The sequence below is a fragment of the Neltuma alba genome, unplaced genomic scaffold, assembly GCF_004799145.2.
Source record: "Neltuma alba isolate B1F8T4 unplaced genomic scaffold, ASM479914v2 tig00005953_pilon, whole genome shotgun sequence".
Lineage (NCBI taxonomy): Eukaryota > Viridiplantae > Streptophyta > Magnoliopsida > Fabales > Fabaceae > Neltuma > Neltuma alba.
In genome coordinates this window covers 14,499-35,166 of record NW_021634292.1, presented here as the reverse complement: position 1 = coordinate 35,166, position 20,668 = coordinate 14,499, and the positions used below count along the sequence as shown (strand labels likewise).

The 20,668-nt window shown below is 37.6% G+C and overlaps 1 protein-coding gene, 1 long non-coding RNA gene and 1 pseudogene across 2 annotated transcripts; all 3 read left to right on the top strand.

Annotated features, from left to right (window-relative positions):
• Positions 1-280: 280 nt before the first annotated feature.
• Positions 281-847, top strand: LOC114749125 (uncharacterized). Its single transcript, XR_003740528.1, has 3 exons — positions 281-300; positions 401-464; positions 829-847. It is a non-coding gene; the product is annotated as an uncharacterized LOC114749125 (long non-coding RNA).
• Positions 848-1,795: 948 nt separating this feature from the next.
• LOC114749124 (protein CTR9 homolog) lies at positions 1,796-14,960 on the top strand (annotated as a pseudogene).
• Positions 14,961-17,516: 2,556 nt separating this feature from the next.
• On the top strand, positions 17,517-19,306 carry LOC114749123 (uncharacterized). The gene is made up of 4 exons (XM_028937606.1): positions 17,517-18,065; positions 18,161-18,313; positions 18,488-18,573; positions 18,826-19,306. Exons 1-4 carry the CDS (start codon positions 17,517-17,519, stop codon positions 19,304-19,306), a joined length of 1,269 nt encoding a protein of 422 aa, XP_028793439.1.
• The last annotated feature ends 1,362 nt before the right edge of the window (positions 19,307-20,668 follow it).

Sequence of the window (20,668 nt, the reverse complement as noted above, 5' to 3'; positions counted from 1 at the left end):
GAAGTAATGGGCACTTTAACTGAGTAGAGAGGTTTTTCCAAGATGGGTTTTCAGAAATTGAATTATGTGAAAATAAATAATGGGTTTAAAAACGTTTCATCACTGTCATCTTGGCCCATTCTTTTTTTTCTTCTGTGACATTCTATAAACATGACTTTTGATAGCAGTTTTAATTTTGTTAGAGGGCATTGCAAGTGTATCCCAATTGCCCTGCTGCTGTGAGACTTGGCATAGGTCTATGTCGGTACAAATTAGGTCAATTTGAAAAAGCACAACAGGCTTTTTGAACGTGTTTTGCAGGTAAGTGAATTTTATCAATGGCTAATGCATCATCAATTGAGTAATTTTGCTAGTGCTAATGTCTTTATGTTTTGTTCTTGGTTTTTCCATATTTTACCAGTTAGATCCTGAAAATGTTGAAGCTCTTGTTGCACTCGCGATAATGGATCTGCGCACTAATGAAGGTACACTCTCCCTTCCTATCATGTTGTTTTGTGCTTTCACTATATAGTCCCTCTAGTCTTACTAAGGCCCTTTAGTTTGATCCTACATATAGGACCAATTTTTTTTAGTAGTAATACCCCTATTTAATTTATTTCAAATTGCTTTAGAAAATAAAGTGTACCCACTTTTAGGAAGGGTAGGGTACCCTTGGAAAGACACTGGAATATATATTTTTTTTTAAAATTAAGGTTGTCAACTAATTTTAACTTCTCACCTTAATTCATGTGATTTGGTTAAGGGGGTCCTATATCAAGGACTGAAGGAAGTACCTTCTGATACTAACTTCTCACTTACCGGCTGATTGAACTCTATGGCATCTTTCAGCTGCTGGAATTAGGAAGGAATGGTAAAAATGCAGAGAGCATTTGAGATCTATCCCTACTGTGCAATGGCTCTGAATTATCTAGCCAACCATTTTTTCTTCACTGGTCAACATTTTTTAGTTGAGCAACTGACAGAAACTGCACTAGCTAGCCGTTACAAATCATGGTCCAACGAAGTCCATTCTTATTACAATTTAGCACGATCTTACCATAGCAAGGTTGGAAATCAAATCTTTTTCCCTGTTCAATTCTTTTTTTGAGAGCTGACGCTTCGATTTTGCTGTTGGCTAAATATTGATGAGGTTTGAGGTAATGTTTATTTCTGCTTGATTTCTTATTGCAAGCAATGCCCTGGTCCATCTGTTTGTGCAGAGCATCAAAAAAATACATTCTTAGCACAATTTGAGCTACAACATATTGTTTATTTTTTCTTAGGTTGGGGTGAGATGTGCATCGCTTCTTGAGTAGTTAGTGGCTCAATTGCCCTCACAAGCAAATGAGCCAGGTTGAAGAAGTTGAACAAGTTACACCATTCTTGTGGTCTTCTTGCCTGTTATCAAATTTTTGAAATTTGCTTATTAAGAAGTTATAGTGAGCAATTGTTAAGGACTCTGACTTATTGATAGACCATCTGAATTCTGTTTTGGTAGACATTGATCTGCACTTATGTAACCTGCTGTTCCAACTTCTATTTAGTGAAACAGATGCGTTAGGATGGCATATATGCAATGAAATTCAGAAAAACAAAATTCAACTTATTATTGATTAGTTCCCTATCTCAATTTCTTTTCTTTTCCTATTGGTTTTTGAACTTCTAAGCGGAGTGAGCCCCCTTTCCCTCCTCAAACATTAATTATCTTCTTTGGTACTTCATTAGCTTCCTAGTTCCTCCTTTTTGGGTAGTACTAAAATTCAGATGTTCACCTGCCCCTCATATTTTCTGTGATTTTCAAGCTTTAGTATTGCTAATGACACTGATATCTTTGGACTATAGGGACTATGAGAAAGCTGGACTTTATTACATGGCATCTGTCAAGGAAGTCAACAAGCCCCATGAATTTGTGTTTCCTTACTATGGTCATTCGCACAGGCTTATTTGAGAATTTATAGTTTATTTAACGTTATTTTATGCCTTCATTATGATTAAAAGTTTACTTAGCATACCTAGGAATAGGATTCCAACACCATTGAACTCGTAAATATCTATTGCTTTTATCTAAAAGGAAGTACAGGATCAATTGCTTTTTTTCCTCTAGGTTGAGGCAATTTTGTTTTGACTTTAAAATATGACCTAGGGTTGTAAAATTGAATGTTATATGGAATTTAGGAGGTAAGGGTATTCAAGGAATATAATTAGGGGGAATTAAGATATCTAACTCGCATGGTTTGCCAATGCCTTACACAATGTCCTTGCCAATGAAGAGATAAAATATGTGAGGATTTGAAAAAGAGTGGATGAACATAATAGCGGAGACAGTGTTAGATGTAGTGATTGAGGACATGGAGAAGGGGCGCAAATAACCAAGTGAGGACATAAATTTGCTTCACAGGGCTCTTGTGACCGAGGAATGGAACTAAGGATTGTTGCACAATGCATTTTTATTTTATGGCTTAGGTAGTTTTGTCAAAAGGGATCTGTTAAAACACCTTTAGCAAAACAAAGTCCAAAAATCAAATGACTGTTTACTACTAGTTTGTTACTAGGGCTTCAAATAAAAGACATCTCCAACAAGGAGTTTGTGATGCCAAAACATCAGGTGAGAAGATTTTTTTAGCATGTCGTGAATGTCTCTACTTGCTTGTTCTGCTTTGTAGAATCAAAAGGTTTGGGAAGACTGTACTTGGTTTGGACAGTCAAAAGACATTAACATCTGTTACTTAATGGGCTTCCTATGGAGGACCAAAAATGCTCATACCTTATTGCTATTTTGTTCCCTCAACGTGCAATGTGGTGAGTTTGGAATTGGAAGGGACAATTGTGATGGGAGGTGTCCAGGTTGGGGCAAGTATAATGATACGAAATGGGTGTTTTGTGGATTGTCAGGGGGCTTAAAACACTATTGTTATGTTATCATTTGTGGACAAGATATCTTTCTATGTAGTTTCAGGGAATAGCATGGTTCTTCTTGTTTTTGGGCTTGACCAGGACTTGAAGATGGGCTTATGGGTCAAACTCTTTGAAAATTCTAGACTGTCTCACATGTTGGTTTTGTGCAATGTGGATTCTGTGCTGCACAACAATTCAAAAGAGCGGCTGCAACGCTCTACGAGTCCAGAACCATATATGGACTTGGAGGTTACTTGGCCTAATAGTCCAAGACATCGTCATATTTAGTGGAGAAAGTCCTAGGTTGTTATCAAATATGTTAATATTAATAGAACTGAAAACTTTACCTTTTTTACAATAGCGAAAGGAGGGGATGTGTCTCCTCCCTTGGTCTCTGGAAAGGAGACAGAAGAGAAGAAAATGACCTTTGCACAAGTTCTTTTTGGGGGCTTAGCATCTTTTGATAGTTAATCCAATATCTAGTAAGAAAGGTCAAGTCTGCTGAACGAAGCAAGGAAACATTATTGTTTTCAGAATTTTGTGTTATCCTCGTGCCTTTGTATTGATCCTTGAGGACAAAGATCAATTTTCAAGGGAGAGTAATTTGGTATGGGAATCTAGGAAGTAAAGCTGTTTAGGGAATTTTAATCAGGGTAATTAGGATATTCGACCACAAACTCTATGCTATAAGAAGGGGTGTGGCATGTGTTAACAGTGGGAAATTGAATTAGTGTTATGGTTTATTGGATCTTTGAGATTTTTGCCATGGATCACAAAATTTATCATTTCTAAGTAGTGAATCCAGTGATTGTCTTGCATGATGTGACTAGGCCGTTTACTAGAATCTTGATTACTTTTAGGTGGCCTGATGTTATTAGTTATGTCTTATGTTCTTTTCATGATATGTATTCTTAATAGCATCTCAATATACTTTCATAGGGTGATAGAATCTCTTTTTACTGGCAAGGCAAAAGATTCAAGCAAAAGGGAAGTTGCTTTTTAGTAACCAGGATGTTGACCATACTATTTTGGAGAAAGAGCAGAAAGCTAGTATTATTTAGGATGTTTCAGACCTACATGTAGTCAAAAGGGTATTTTGGGTACTGTGTGCATCACTTTTGATTTATACTGGGCCGTTGGTTTATCTGAGGGAGGCAAGAATCATTTTGTAAACTTGAGTTTGGTGAGGAGAGTGCTGGCCTCTCAAATCCTAGGTTAGGGTGGAGGAAGAGAGTTGTTCTTCATCATTTATCTTTATGTTTTAGAGAGCTTCCTTACTGTTGTGACTTCTTTCCCTTCTTGAGGGAGATTATTGTTATTTAATAGGGTTTCATGTTGTTTTTCAACTGTTTTATCTTGGTCCATATCATCGGGTGATTTATGTTCCTCTCCTAACTTTTTGTCCTAATTTCTTTTACTTCGTTGCAGGGTTGGGACAAGTGCAACTAAAATTGGGAGATTTTAGAAGTGCGCTTTCAAATTTTGAAAAGGTTTTGGAGGTGTACCCGGTATTGTGAGACATTAAAAGTAAGTGCTCAGATTTCTGAATTCTTGGTGTAATTTTAAGTGGAAGATAGGAAAATAAATGTTTATTTTGTGCATGACTTGCAAGGTTAGATTACAGCAAATGACAATCCGTAAAGTCATTAAGTGTCCAACTAGTCTGGTCATCACCTGCCATGTGGTCACTGGAAATTTTGTGGTGATGAGGTCATGTAAAACCTTTGTGCATGCAAATACTAAACTTTTAATTGGAATTTCTGTTTGCTGAAAATGATCTGTAAAACTCTGCAATCGGTGAATCTTTCACCCATGATTTGTACATTAGGGTACTGATGGTTTAGCAAAAGAGATTGATGATTATACTGTAATTTGTTATGTCTCAAGCAAAATCTGTCAGAAGTACAAGCTTCCCCCTCCCTCTCAAGAAAGTTTATTCAATTGGATAGAGAAAAGTACATAAAAGGGGGCACAAAATCCTCTAGTATCAAAAGATAAAAGACAATGGAAAATTACAGGGTATGTAACTAGACGAGCTTTCCAAGTTCTTTGCAAATCCAAGGGACACTGCCTAGAAAGCGCATTCACTTAGCCCCACAATGAAGCCATAAAGGCAATCTATTTCCGAAGAAAATGGGAAGGAAGACACTTCTGGTTAAAGATGCACATTCTGCTATAACCAAATGCCCCACCCTGTCCCCCTCAGAAATTTTCCCTTATTGCTGCTAAGAAATTACTGTCATTTTTTTAACTTAACTATTACGTCACATTTCTTATTGAGCAGGACCTTTTGTCTAATAATTTATACAAAAATTTGGTTGTTGATAAAATGTAATGGCATCATGTAATCCTTATAGTTGACTCTGCCTATTGGGATAAGGCTAATTCTTCTTGTTGTCAAACTATTATGTCACATTTCTTATTTTCGTAATTTCTCTTTTCTTACAGTCAGTGGGGCATATATATGTTCAGCTTGGCCAGGCCGATAAGGGCCAGGAATTTTTGAGGAAAGCTACAAAAATAGATCCACGTGATGCTCAGGTGAAAATCTATGGTGTTAACATTTTTTTTTAATTTTTAATTTTTAATACAACTTTCCTTGCAAAGATTTAATTTAAAATTCCTGTTGATCTTCCACCTTCTGTCACATGCATGGCCTTCTTGAAGCGCTGCCTTTGTGCTAAAGGATGTCTTGAAGGTTTCTACTTGTCATGCCATTTGCTTGACCACATGAGGATATAGAATTAATAATCTATTATTTTAACTTCTATTTTAACCTTCTCCTTTCCGTCATTAACTATTAAGTGACCTTATGACCTTTAATTGAATATAATCACAACAGCATAGTTGCCCAAAAGTGTCCTATCTTCTAAATCTAGCAATATTTGGCACATGGTCTGATGAAGTTACTAGTGTTGATGCACATTCTTGTCCTAATCATGTCTTCGTGTCATAAAGTTTTTAGAAAATTTGCAAAATCATCCTTGGAACATTTTATTAATAATTGAAGGTTCCGAAATGAAATTAAATGTGGTGTGTTATTAGAGTTCTCTTCATGACAACACACACACACACTAATTGGGGAACAATCAAGGTAAATACAACAACAACAACAAAGCTTTATCCCACTAGGTGGGGTCGGCTACATGGATCGCACGACGTCATGGAGCCCTATCCAAAGCCGAATCTTTGGATATATTGTTAATTGAAAGATCTCGCTCAATGACATCATTAAGTGTTGTCTTGGGCCTTTCTCTACTCTTTTTTAAAGGACTCTATACTGTTTGATCAATTCTTCTCATTGGTGCGTTCCAAGGCTTTCTTTGCACGTGACCAAATCATTTCAATCGGTTTTCTATTGTTTTCTCCTCAATGAGCAGTTAGCTGCCTAGCATGAGTAGCCTGGCTTGCTCATGCGGTGCCTTGGAAATAAAGTAACTAGGGAATGAATGTACTGATCTTTACGGTGAACTTTACTATTATAATCTATAGGCCACTTAGCTAAATGAAATCTTGAGTATTGACTGTTGTGTGAGTCTCGACCAATGTGTAACTGCCGTTGAAAGGCTATAAGGCTATAAGCAACGGCATTCTCATGCTGACAGGATTCAAGCTTGCTTGTGTGTATGCGCTTGTTGTAAGTAGATGTGAAGGTGCCTAAGGAACTGCCCTAACCCAAACCTGTATTCTACCACATACAAACAAATGTGGGAAAGGGAGAAATACTACGCAAGAATTGAAGGACAACTGGAAATAATCCGTTTAAAAAGTATTATAAGAAATACAATGTTGCTACAAATAGTCATGTCTTTGTCCACTCTTAAAGCTGAAAGGGCTTTTGCATGAGGGGCCATGTCCATAGTTATTGTTAGCACCAGTGTGTAGCGCCAAATTCCATGAGATTCATTGCACTGATTCTTTGACATCCCTGAGACCAAAGTTTATACGACAAGAATTTGCTATTCTCTAACTCTTGGCTTCTCTCTCTCTAAAATTTTCTAGCTCTTGGTTTAATTTTGTATTTTCTTTAAACTGTATTCAGGCATTTCTGGAACTGGGAGAATTATTGATTTCGTCTGACACAGGAGCTGCTCTGGATGCTTTCAAAACTGTAAGAGGCTAAAATCTTTTGTGGTCTGCAAATGTTATCTTCATATTTGATGAAGGACTTTGTTGTTGAAGTCTCAATATATTTATTATAATTGGGATTTTGAAAATCCGTTACAGGCACGTACACTTTTTAAGAAGGGAGGTCAAGAAGTACCAATTGAATTACTCAATAATATTGGCGTCCTTCAGTTTGAAAGGGGGGATTTTCAGGTTTGTTCTTCTCTTGGAAGTCCGACATTCTATTGTTATGATCCTGTTTAAAAAATCCCTTTCATCTCTATATTATTTCAGCTTGCTCAACAAACTTTTGAAGAGGCTCTAGGTGATGGAATATGGCTCTCTTTCATTAATGATGAAAAGAAGTCATTTGTTGATGCTGCTGCATCCATTCTGCAATTCAAGGAGATGCAATTATTTCATGACCTTGAAAGTAACGGTCACCATGTGGAAGTACCATGGGACAAAGTCACAGTACTCTTTAACCTGGCCAGATTACTTGAGTTGCTGAACAAATCTGGAGCTGCAAGTATACTGTATCGCCTGATCTTGTTTAAGGTATATTTGTATTCATTACAGCAAAAATTTGTTTGTCAACATGCATATATCTATGTGGTTCAGTAAAGACCTGCTGCAAGCGTATTGAATGCTAAATACTACATTAAAAAAATTTAAGTGTTCCAAATGCCATCTGATGGTGTGTTTGAAATGTCAGATTGCTTCGGGCAAAATATGTACTGTGATGCTAGTTGTTAATGTTCTGACCTCTTCTGTCACTGCCTGGAATTGATTGTTTGTGCCTCTCTTGACAACCACAACTTCAACCTGTATTTCATTTATTATTTGTCAAGAGATTATAATAAGACTATTCACAGGCCTTTATTTTTAGTTTAAGCTTTTGAGTCAAGTTATTAGAGCTTTTATAATCAGTTGTAGATTATAATTGATTTTACATGGTTAGAGTTGATTATAATTGATGGAAAATAGTCATGGAGAATTTTCTGTAATTATTAGTTGTCAATACATTGTCTCGTATCTTCACTATAAATAAGAAGCTTGTGCGGATAGGTATTCACTGTCAACAATTACCATTCTCCTCTTGCTCTATTTCTCTTCTTTCTTTCTAGAAACTTTGAATTCTGACGTCAAGCTACTGTACGCATAGCTTCTTATCCTGTCTCTCGTGAGAGGACTAAACACATTGAAATTAATTTTCATTTTGAAGATTGGCTGAGTAATTGAAAAATTTATTTGTAATCTGAATTGGTACATTTGCAGCTAGGGTTTAGTCAGTGCTTTGGAAAATCGCAGTGAATTTCAAATCTATCTTTAGCAAACTAAAATAAAATTCTGGTGTATCTAAACTGAATAGATAAAACCAAAAGCAAAAAACAAATGAGTGAATGACATCTAATTAAAATTAAAAATAAATCAAGATTACAGCTTAGCTAGTTTGCTTTAATTGGGCTGGGCCATTGCACGCATATTCTTCAAGACTCCCCCTTAAGCTAGAGATTCGATATTGATAATTCCCCGCTTACTCCTTTGGGCTTCAAACTTTGCTCTTGCCAATGTCTTGATCAATAGGCCAGGGATGTATGGGATTTTTAAAAGTTCCAGTGGTAGCCATATTATCACAAAAGACTTGCATTGGCACTTAAACATTTATTTCCAACGCCTTGAGCGACCTGTTCAGCCATATTCCCTCACATATTTCATGGCTCTTGAAATTTTGCTTCTGCACTACTATGTGATACTGAGCTTGGGGCTTCTAATGTTTTTTTTTAATGCCCAGCATCCTAAATGCTCCTTTCCTTTTCTTTTGATCATTAAATTCTATATAAAATGAGTGATGTTTTGACATCTTACCGTGATAAATGGTGCAGACAAGAGTGTTCATGGATGGGACGAGACTGAGGCAACCCCGTCTTGATTCCGTCCTGGTGAATGGGGACGGGATTTTGTCCCATGTCCCTTCCTGTCCCGAAGACCGGGACATCCCGCCCTTTTTTTTTTTCCTTTTTTTGAGTGAAAATTTAAAAAAAAAAACTTGATTTTGCTCTCCAATTTGCAATCACTCATGTTCACCCTTAGTCTTTACACAACAAAATCTCAAAATAAGATAATATTCTAATCATAAAAGAGCACAATATTCTCATTGCATCATAATTCTGCGTATGTGATTTCAAAATATAATCTCCATTTCAAGACATAATCAAAGCCAAAGAATAAAATGGTGATATTTTATTCAAGAATTATTAAGCCATTAACATTTGATATACTAAGTCAGAGAAGTATGGAGCGTGTCTTGTTTTGGGGACATCCAATTCTTCTCTGGTAAGTTCTTCTTTGGAGTTTGTTTGTAAATTTTATACAGAAAATAAATAATTAAAACCTGCTTGCATTTATGTGTTGATTTTTAGAATGCAATTCTTCTTCTCTAATATTATGAGTGATCAAGATATGTGCACATCATATGAATTTCGAAAAGGGTTTATATTCACCGTGAATATGAAAAAATTTACAATAGAGATTTGAGAAATTCATAAGTTAAAGTGATTAAAGAAGTATAATATTATAAATAAACACACACAGTATATGTAAATGCCCAAGGTATAAAACATTAGAAATAATAGATTTGGGGTTTCTTTTTGATAATATAATATTATAAATGTGTTTAGAAATAAACTAATGAAATTTAATAAATGTATATATCTCAGATGGGACTAGGACACCTTGTCTCGCGTCTCGTCTTGTCCCAATGTGGATTTTGTCCCGTCCCAAACTTGATATGATTGGGACAAGGACGGGACACTATTGAACACCCCTAGGTGCAGTTTTGAACTTTCTTACAATTTTCCAAAGAAATGCTCTAAAAATGTATGGTTTTGATATCAAAATGTCAATCGTTTAATATAGAATCTAATGATCAAAGAAACGTCTGGGAGATTGGGGCAGTACAAAGGGCATTAGAGGGAGACACATTAGAGGCCCCCAGCCCATGTAATGCCATTAACTGTTTGTGCTTCTTCAAGTTGCCAAGTTATTGCAAACAAAGGTACAATAACATGTAGATGACCTCCTGTTTGTTAGTGACTAAACCTACCCAGTTAACATCGAAGCATACTGCAACTCATTTGTGTCCCCCTTTTAAAATAGTGACTCTTAATACAACATGTTTTATCCTACTAGATGTGATTAGTTACATAGATTGCATGGCATTATTGTGCTTTATTAATAACCAAATGTTTGGATAGATTGTTAAACAAAAGTTCTTGTTCAATAATTTCATTGAATATTCTCTTTGGTCTTCCTCTACCCCTTTTCAGAGAACTCAATATTGTCTTATCTGCTCTCCCCATTGGTGCCTCTAATAGTCTTCTTTGTACATGTCCAAATTAATGCAAACGATTTTCTACTGTTGTCTCTTTAATAGGTGCCATGCCTACTCTTATTCTTATATGATCATTCTGAATCTTCTTTTTTTTCTTGTATGGTTACACATCCATCTCAACATCATCTCTACTAGCCCAACTTTATTCTCTTATTGTCTTTTTAAAGCCCAGCATTCATTGCCATACAGCATTGTTGCATAAAACTTCCCTTTTAAGTTTATTAGCTACATTCCTATCACAGATAACTCCCATAGCCTTTCTTAAACAATTTGTTCTTTACGTACTGCATAAAATTTTCTCTCTTGCTGATTTCTTATTTATTTATTTTTCTCTCTCCCCAGTATCCAGACTATATTGATGCCTATTTGAGGCTAGCTGCTATCGCGAAGGCTCGGAATAACATCCTCCTAAGCATTGAATTGGTGACTGCTATCCCCATGGTCTTATCAGTCTTCCTTTTTTAAGTTATATAACCTTTTTTGTGTCAATCACCTCGCTCTGTAGGTTAATGATGCCTTGAAGGTCAATGAAAAATGTCCAAATGCTTTGTCTATGCTTGGTGAGTTGGAGTTAAGAAATGATGATTGGGTGAAGGCAAAAGAAACCCTTCGGGCAGCTAGTGATGCAACTGATGGAAAAGACTCCTATGCTACTCTTTCCCTGGTATGTCTATTATTTCATGTGCAATGTGCTTCATGATTTCTTTATTCCAAATTCCTGCAAACTGTGTTTCTTCATCATTAGGTTATGCTATTAATGGTTGAAACTGAATTACAATTGCTAGGACTAAAATATGGTTATACATGTGGCTGCTTTAGATGTTGCTTTTCCCACTGTAGAATCGAATAGCTTTTGTTCTTAATTGTGTTACTTGTTTGATGTGAATAGGGAAACTGGAACTACTTTGCAGCAGTTCGCAATGAGAAGAGAAATCCAAAGCTGGAAGCTACTCATTTGGAAAAGGCCAAGGAACTTTATACCAGAGTATGACTCTTTCATCTTTCTAACTGACCCTTTAAGAGCTATTCTCTGCAATGCCTGAGGTCATGGTTTTCTCAACTTTTGTTCTCTAGGGTGATATCTGATTCCTTTGATATTTGTATTTCGTCTACTTAATGTACGTTAAATTGAAAACAAATAGGGGGAAAGAATATGAAGTGTTGTATTTTTCCTTCAACTAGAGGATTTTCTAGTTGCCTCTACATGTATTTAGTAGTTACCCTACAGCATGAGGAAGAGTATGTAAAACATACTTGTTTGAGAGAAAAATCGGAAAAGAATATGGAATCTCAATTAGATTGGGTGTCTTTTCTGGAGTCAAACCTACTCATTCATGTACTTTCATTACTGTGTATTAACACTGTCCTGACAACGATCGTTTTGTTAATTTTTTTCCCTGATTTAAAAAAAAAATTGTAGGTTTTAATACAGCATTCTGCTAATTTGTATGCTGCCAATGGTGCTGGGGTAGTCTTAGCAGAAAAAGGTCACTTTGATGTTTCAAAGGATATCTTCACACAGGTCCTTTGATATGTTACTAATCTTTGGGCCATGAATATATAAACTTTGAAGTTTCAACTGCTAATTATTTCCTTAAATTTTTGTAGGTTCAAGAAGCTGCAAGTGGGAGTGTTTTTGTGCAGATGCCTGATGTGTGGATAAACTTGGCCCATGTGTATTTTGCTCAGGGCAATTTTGCCTTGGCGGTGAAAATGGTTAGCGACTCAGCATGTCCTCTATTCACTCTATTCTTTTGTATCTCCTGAAGTCCTTTTACTGTGGAAATTATATGCTAATTACCCTTGGTTCATGCAGTACCAGAACTGCTTGCGGAAGTTCTATCATAACACAGATTCACAAATACTTCTATACCTAGCTCGTACCCATTATGAAGCTGAACAGTGGCAAGACTGTATAAAAACTCTATTGAGAGCTATCCATTTGGCACCCTCAAATTATACACTAAGATTTGATGCTGGTGTTGCGATGCAAAAGTTTTCAGCATCAACGCTACAAAAGGCTAAGAGGACTGCAGATGAGGTTTTTTTCTTAGATCCCTTGAATATTTTGGTGAAAGCTGATCATGTAGCATTCGGTTCTCCAACCTCAATTGTGGCAGTGTTCTTTAAAGGCAAAAAAAAGAAAAAAAAAATGTAGTCAGCTGTGTCTTAAGTATCAGCTCAATTGCGCTATGTCAGTTATTATTTCTGTTCAAGTCATTATCTATGGTCTAGTATTGAGGGATTTTGAGAGGGCATTGATTTAAAGATTTCTATCTTATTGTGTTATGCCTAGTATTTTAGAAATATGTTCTTGATTGAGATTTGAGAGAGTTTGCGCATTAGCATCTTAATCTGTTGCATTATTTTGGTGTGGTTTCCAGCTTATTTCTGAGGCTAGGCTTCATGGGTTGTTAATTTGATTTATTCCTCTAAGTTCCTTGTACCTTTGTTGGCAGATCACGCTGAAGTAGAATCTACTTTGGTCACTTGATGTTCTGCTCTCTATTTGACATGTGTTTCTTACTGTTAGGTGCGAGCAACTGTTGCAGAGCTGCAAAATGCGGTCCGTATATTTAGTCAGTTGTCTGCGGCTTCCAACCTGCACATTCATGGGTTTGATGAGAAGAAAATAGAAACTCATGTTGGTTACTGCAACCACTTACTTTCAGCTGCAAAAGTTCACCTTGAAGCAGCTGAGCGTGAGGAGCAGCAGATGCGACAGAGACAAGAACTTGCTCGTCAGGTTGCGTTGGCTGAGGAAGCCCGGCGAAAGGCTGAAGAACAAAGGAAATATCAGGTTTTCTTTTCATGATTGCTTAGCACCTGCTGCATGCTTACTAGTTGATATCTAAATGTTCAAATTGTAGATGACTTTTGCTGACTTTTGTTTGTAAACAGCTGGAAAGGAGAAAGCAAGAGGATGAACTAAAACGAGTACAGCAACAAGAGGAACATTTTAAGCGTGTAAAGGTAAGAATCCAAGCTGAATAGTCTTCTTTTTGTTTTGCATTTGGCTTAGATTCTTGGTATCTTAGCGAGGTTGTCTTGAACAATGCAGAATAAGAGATGGTTTGGCATTATATGATTGTCTTCATGGAACATGTTGGGAAAAATACTCCACTGAGCGACATTTTGGAATTATAATTTTCTGGGTAACAGCACAAGGACATTTAGGACTAGATCTTGTGTGGTGGCTAAAAGGTTCCGCTTGCTGCATAAGGCGTTTATCTAGTTTCTAGGGATCCCTTAGTATTAACAAAATCTTTCCCGACAACAGTGCATTCTGCACCTGAAAGGTAGATTATATATAAATACAACTTGATAAAGAGAACAAATGATTCTGTAAAGCGCGTTATCTGACATTTGTAATGCAACAAGTTAATGTTGCTGACTGAGTAACCAATTCAAATAAGCTTTATGTTCCTGTATGTCACATTACATGTCTAATATATTAACATAGGTATGGTTGCCAAATGCATCCATTTCCCTTCATGGGGGATTGGAATGGCTTTTGTGAATGTTGTTTGCTCAAATAGAGATCGTGGTTATGCTGCAAAATGTTCTTTAAAAGCTTTGAGTTTCTCTCTGCATTTCAGGAGCAATGGAAGAGCAGCACACATTCTTCAAAACGGAGAGAAAGGTCTGATGATGAGGATGGTGGTCCTAATGAGAAGCGGAGAAGAAAGGGTGGAAAGAGGAGAAAGAAGGATAAGCATTCAAAGTCACACTATGACACAGAGGAAATAGGTGAAATGATTGATGAACAGGAAAATGAATTCGAAGACGCTGACATAAACTACAGAGAGCCTGATGCTCAGATAAATGATGATGATGGTGCTGAGGAGAATGCCCAGGGTCTTCTTGCGGCAGCTGGGCTTGAAGACTCTGATGTAGATGATAGGACGGTAATGAATCGTTGAAACTATCTACATTTACTGCTCATTTTTATCCTCAGGTTTTGTGCATCTCAATTTTTCCTTTTCTAAACCATAAGAGATACGTGGCTTTAGAATCAGGAGTAGCTCCATTTGGATATGATCTTATTATCAACGTCTAACAATGGGTTGATTCTAAATAAACCTTGTGTCTGGAGAATGGATGCCTGATAGGTGTCCATTACTCTTATTTTGTCTACCACTGACCTGAATTTGTTGTTCACTTTTCTCCTGACTGAAGTACTGCCTACTCCTTTTTGTTTGAAGGCTGCACCTTCAACTATTAGTCGACGGAGGCAAGCTTTATCAGATTCTGATGATGACGATGAGCCATTACAGAGACATTCCAGTCCCATAGGAGAAAATTCTGCTTATCTGCAGGACAGTGATGGAGAAGTCAAGGATAGGGGCAGGACCAATGAAGATTTTGCCAGTGATGATGAGAAGGAGAATTGAGTTTCCATCTGCAGGGTTGATATGTTTACAGTCTTGGTCCATCGGGTCATGTGGAGATTTTCTGGGGTTCTGAAAATCGTCTACACAAATATGCGATGCATCCCATTTTCTGGTATATATACTTTGAAAGGTTTTATTTTTGTGTAAATCAACTTTATCAATCAATATCAGTTCCCTTTTCAGTTCATCAATTTCGAAAGTATAATCTTAACAGTTATTTCTTCAGCATGAGTATGCCAGGGAGGTCTGACATAAGACGCCCGTACTTTTAAGTGTCCAAAAATAAATAAATAAATAACCAGATGGGATATCGGATGTCCTCCTTTCCCGTTAGTACTGTGGAAATCTAACCTGGGAAGGGAAAGGAAAAGGGAAGCAATCTAATCGTTTCAGTGGTTCGGTGTGCAGGAAGCCAAAATCCCTTATGATTATGGAGAGTGGCTTCCTCCCTTAATGCGACGGAATCTCGCTGGTTTTCTTGGATTCAAGGTTAGCGTCCAATTTGCCCTGACCATAACAATGGCAACCCATCACAATGGAAAGGAAGGGGCCTCCTTTGTCACATCTCTTGTTGAATGATGATTTGCTGCTCTCTGGTAACACAGCAAGGAGTCTAGGTTGCCACTGCAAAGAGTTTTTTTTTTTACGTAGTAAATTATCCGGTATTTGGAATCAATTTTACTTTAACTATAGGGATTTGGATTGATTACCATAAGTATTGCAAAGTTTTATCGCCAACTATCTAACACAATTACCATCTCAGAACTCAAATTCGAGATCTGTAATGATCTGATACAACCCTTACCATTTGAACCAAGAGTGGTTCTGCACGAGTTTTCTTTTTGCTAGGGGTATGAGACAAGTTACAATGAGACTTTCTTCCTACCATGCGGTACGGGTATAAGGCAAGTTACAATGAGATTTGATTCCTATCTAAACACTTTCTGAGTTATAATCAAAATCTGTTAACACCAGCTTATGAATTACGAAATATGGTCAATTGGTCATTGGGAGTAATGTTAATGGGTGTTGGACACGGTTCATATACTAAAAAACTCCCTTTAAATTATATGTAAACTCATATATTATAAAATATGTTCAAGTATATATTATTTACTTATAAGATAAAATAAAATTAAAAATTGAAATTGATTATTTACACATTAACTTGTATTTTTTTAGTGATTTATGCATGAATAAATGATTATGATAACAATCATTCAAATATAATTTGAACCATATCATTTAAAAAAAGAACACCATCTAATTTTTTTTATAACAAAACCTGTTTTACTCAAAATTATAATTTTTAATTTATTTTGTTTAAGATTTATTCTCTTGTTGCTAATTCAAACACATACATGCTTCAAAGTCACATTGCTATTAGCAACATTAATGGATGGGTTAAGGTGCGGATTTAACAACCATGTTCTATAAAAAAGACAGCTGGCACCATTTACTTTTGAAGGGTACTAAAGTAGACACAAACATTAAAAAAGAGAGCTTTTTAACCACAGCCGTTGAAAGGCCTAACGTTGACGGTTACAAGGATGGGGGTGAGAAAAATTTGATCTAAAATGATGAAGTGGCAAGGAGTAAATAGTGAAGTGGCAGAAAGAAAATGGTGATGTGGCTGAGACTAAGGTGATGTGGCTGAGACCTAAAAATTGGATTAAGGGTGAGGCGTGAAATCAAACATTAAGAGTAGGCGGCAAAGCATCGATGGGGTAAGGAGAGAATGAGAAAGCTAAGAATTGAGATTCTTGTAGGGGTCTGAATTGGGAAACTGAAAACGTGAGAAATCAAGATAGAGGGTTAGCAAAGTGTGGTCCATCGAAGTGTATGTGATCGAAAATTCTTAAAGGATTACGGATGAGGGAACAACAGATTCTTCACAGGTAAGCATCGATTTAGACAGAAAGTTGTATTTTTAAGTTGAATAGTGAAATGGCATTGAAGCCCTTAATAAATTTGGGGATTTACTTGTTGCAGTGCGAATGGCGACAAACGAGGGTGATAATGTTCCTGTCAAACGGGGCAATGTTGACGCAAATGGACAAGACGACACGAAGGCTAAGAAGGACGAGACATTGGAAGAGAAGCATGTGAGGCTACTTAAAAAGGTGAGTCAAATGTTTGATTTGGCAAAACGAAGTGTGCAAAGGATGAAGGAAAAATTGAGTGAGGGGCATGGAAGCATAGGTGAGTGGGTAAAAAGAAGTAGGGAAAATGAGAGATGGGTCTAGGCCAATCAAGATGAGAGAGAGGTAGGGGGCAATGAAAATGACAAAGAGGAATAGGGCAATGAAAATGATAGAGATCCAGAACAAGAGGTGATTGAGTGTGTAGATGTAGATGGTTTAGAAGAGATAGATGATGATGGAATTGAAGATTTACCTGAACATAGGGAGGAAGGGGGAGATAGTGAGGATGACGTTGTTGGAGAAATTGACAAAGGGAAAAGAGTATTGGTTATGGATGAGGATGAGGATGAGGATGAGGATAAAAGTGAGGAAGGGGGAGATAGTGAGGATGAAGAAGGTTCTGATAGCGAGGATTCAAATTATGTTGGAAATAGTGCCAGCTCTGACACTGAGGAGAGTTTGGTGGATGATTTTGAAGTATTTGAAAATAGTGAAGAGGAAGATGAGGATATGGGCCTTAATGAAGATTGTGAGCCTCCAGATGAAAGCGTTGGGCTTAGCGTGTTAGAGGGCTTGGGAGACCGGCCTTTCTTTATGTGAGGCATGACTTTCTTAGACCTAAATGAGCTCAGGAGCGCCATAGACAGCTATGCTATTTCGAAAGGGGTGAATATCAAAATTATTAGAAGTGAGAAAAGGTTATTAAAGGCAATATGTGAAGAGGGCTGCCCATTCACCTTATATGCATCGAGAGATGGGAATAATGTGGGCTACAAGGTGAAGACATTGTGCAATGAGCACTGGTGTGGTAGGGTTTTCAAGAACCCTAGGGCAAGTGTGAAGTGGCTAGCCAAGCACTTCAAGGAGAAAATACAGGAGAGACTTAATTACAGCATATGTGAAATGAAGAATGATGTTGAGCGTGAGTTGAAGGTCCACATGAGCTTACATAAGTGCAAGAGGGCAAAGAAGAGAATAATACAACACATGGATGGGAGCTTCGTAGATGAATTCTCCAAGTTAGAAGCTTACTACAATGAACTGAAAGTGTCAGATCCTGGGTCAGATATTAGTGTGGAGATAAGTAACGAGGCTTTGGAACAAGGGAAAAGAGTTTTTAGAAGAATGTATTTGTGTTTTAATGCAGCAAAGGTATGATGTTTAGATTTCTGTCACATATGGTATAATCTGTTAATTTGTTGTTTTATATTTCAATTTGTCCTGACGAGTCAAAATTGTTGGTTTAGGTTGGTTGGAAAGTTAGGTGTAGACCATTGATTGGAGTTGATGGAACATTTCTGAAAGGTAAAGCTAGAGGGATTCTGTTAACTGCTGTTGGTTTAGATGCTAACGACTCATTGTACCCGTTAGCATTTGCTTTGGTTGATAAAGAGAATGGTGTGAATTGGAGTTGGTTCATTTAGTTGCTTAGGATATCACTTGATCTTCACAATGGTGGCAAAGTAACTTTCATGTCAGACATGTAGAAGGTATGATTAGTTACCTTTGCTAATTTACATATGACTTATGTGGTTTTAATGAGAGCATTTAATTGACTAGTTCTATACATGCAGGGATTACAACATGTTGTGACAGAGATACTCTCAAAGGCCGAGCATAGACTTTGTGCAAGGCATATTTATGCTAATTGGAGCAAAAGGTAGAGAGGGAACGAGATGAAGAAAAAAATTTTCTCTTGTGCTTGGAGTATGTTTGAAGAACAATTCAAAGACAATCTCAAAGCACTTAGAGCACTTAACAAAGAGGCAGCTAAAGCAATGGTGTCATACCCTACATCTGCTTGGGTAAGAACTCCTTTCAGTAATAGATGCTTGTCTTGGGTTGTAGACAACAATATGAGTGAGAGTTTAAATGCTTGGATTGATGAATATTGATATCTACCTGTTATTAGAATGTTTGATGGGATAAGGGTTAAGATGATGGAAAAATGGGCTGAGAGTAAGCAAAATGTGAGGAATTGGAAAGGCAACTATAGTCCAAAATGTCTGGACTTATTTGAAGCAAATAGGTTGTTGTCCTCTACGTGTAGAGTTTTTTTCAACGAGGATGAGCAATTTGAGGTGACTGAGGGACAAGATAGGCACACGGTATGTCTCACTAGGAAAGTGTGCACGTGCAGGGCATGGGATTTAACTGGAATCCCATGCCAACATGCTATTCATGCTATGTATTATTGTAAACTAGAGCCCCTCACCCATATCTCACGCTATTACCACAAGGACACCTACATTGCTAGTTATAGGACAAAGTTTGCACCTGTGAGGGGCAAACAATTCTGGGATACAGAACAGTTTATCCCTATGCTACCACCACCTGAGCGCACATTGTCTGGACGACTAAGGAAAAAAAAAGAATCAGGACAGAAGAAGTAACAAGAAGGACAAATGTTGCCTCTAGGAAAGTTGCCCAAGCTACCTCAAGTAAAGTTGGCATGAGCAATGGTTCAGAAACACCACTTGTTGAAAGAGTAAGCAAACGGGGACAAGTCAACAAATGTGGCTTCTGTAGGAAAGTTGGGCACAATAGAAGCACTTGCACAGAGGTAACTTGTGCCAATTTCTTTATATTAATTTATTACAATAACTATAAGCTAACTTTTCATTTCTTTCTAGGCACCTCCCTCAAATAAGCCTCGACCTGGTAGAAGGAGGAAAACAGCCAACCAAGGCACAATGCAGTAACCATCCAATCCTACTTCACCTTCACAGCAACCACATAGTCCACCTACACAGCAACCACCCCCTCCACCTTCACAGCAACCACTCAATCCCACTTTACCCTCCCAATAGTCGAAAAATCATCCTCCATCGACGCAACAACCACCAAACCTTCCAAACACATAGCAAGAAAGAGGGCTGTCTACAAACCCAGAGTTGAGTGTGGAATGGGTATAAGAATTGATGAGGGAACTGGGAGAATCGTCTACAATGTAAGTATTACTGGACACTAGTCTCTTCCATTTTAATTCATGCAAACTTACCGTCGTTTAAGCAATGTCATTGACTTGTGCAGCCTGGAATGCGTTTTGAGGTGGTCATTGAGGAGGGTACTACACAGGAGTATATACAACACTACGCGGACCCTCAGAGTAAATTTCCAATCCCAAATGAGAAAGAACTTTGACTATCACGAGCTTTAAAATGCACTGCACCAAAGGGTTCCAGGAGGATACCATTCACTAGGCAAGGGACCACTGTTTCACAGCCATCAACACTACCATTTACACCTCCTGGGTTGATGTGGAAGGGCCAACGAAGCATTTCAAGTACCCATCTCCAACTGCAGAGCCAAACGATAAAGACAAGAAGTAAGACCAACTCTAAGAGCTCTGACATTTAGATTGCTTAGAAACATTTAAGACTATGCATTTGACTATTTTGTACTACGTATTTCATTACTTGGATTATGGTTACCTCACTGCCTTTTACATGGGATTATCACTTCTTAGGTCTATATTTTGGTGAACCAATGCTTAGTCTTTCAGATGGATGCCTTCTTATTTTGCGAGTCCTATGTGATGTAACTCTTTTAGCAACATTAGTGGCATGTACAAATGTCCATTATAATTAATAGGGGTGTTCAAGGCCGGCCCGTCCCGGTCGGCCCGTTCCGGTCCCGGTCTTATTGGGACGGGACGGATCCGTCCCGAAATTTTTCGGGACGGGACAAACCGGGACGGGACAAAAAAGGGACCGGGACGGGACGGGACACGGGACGGGGTCGTCCCGTCCCGG

Excerpts from the sequence above, each read along its gene's own strand:
- LOC114749123 (XM_028937606.1), top strand. The coding sequence starts at position 17,517 with ATGACTTTCTTAGACCTAAATGAGCTCAGGAGCGCCATAGACAGCTAT. Across the intron at positions 18,066-18,160 it reads TGTGTTTTAATGCAGCAAAG|GTTGGTTGGAAAGTTAGGTG; the intron begins GTATGATGTTTA and ends TTGTTGGTTTAG. Across the intron at positions 18,314-18,487 it reads TGGTTGATAAAGAGAATGGT|GGATTACAACATGTTGTGAC; the intron begins GTGAATTGGAGT and ends CTATACATGCAG.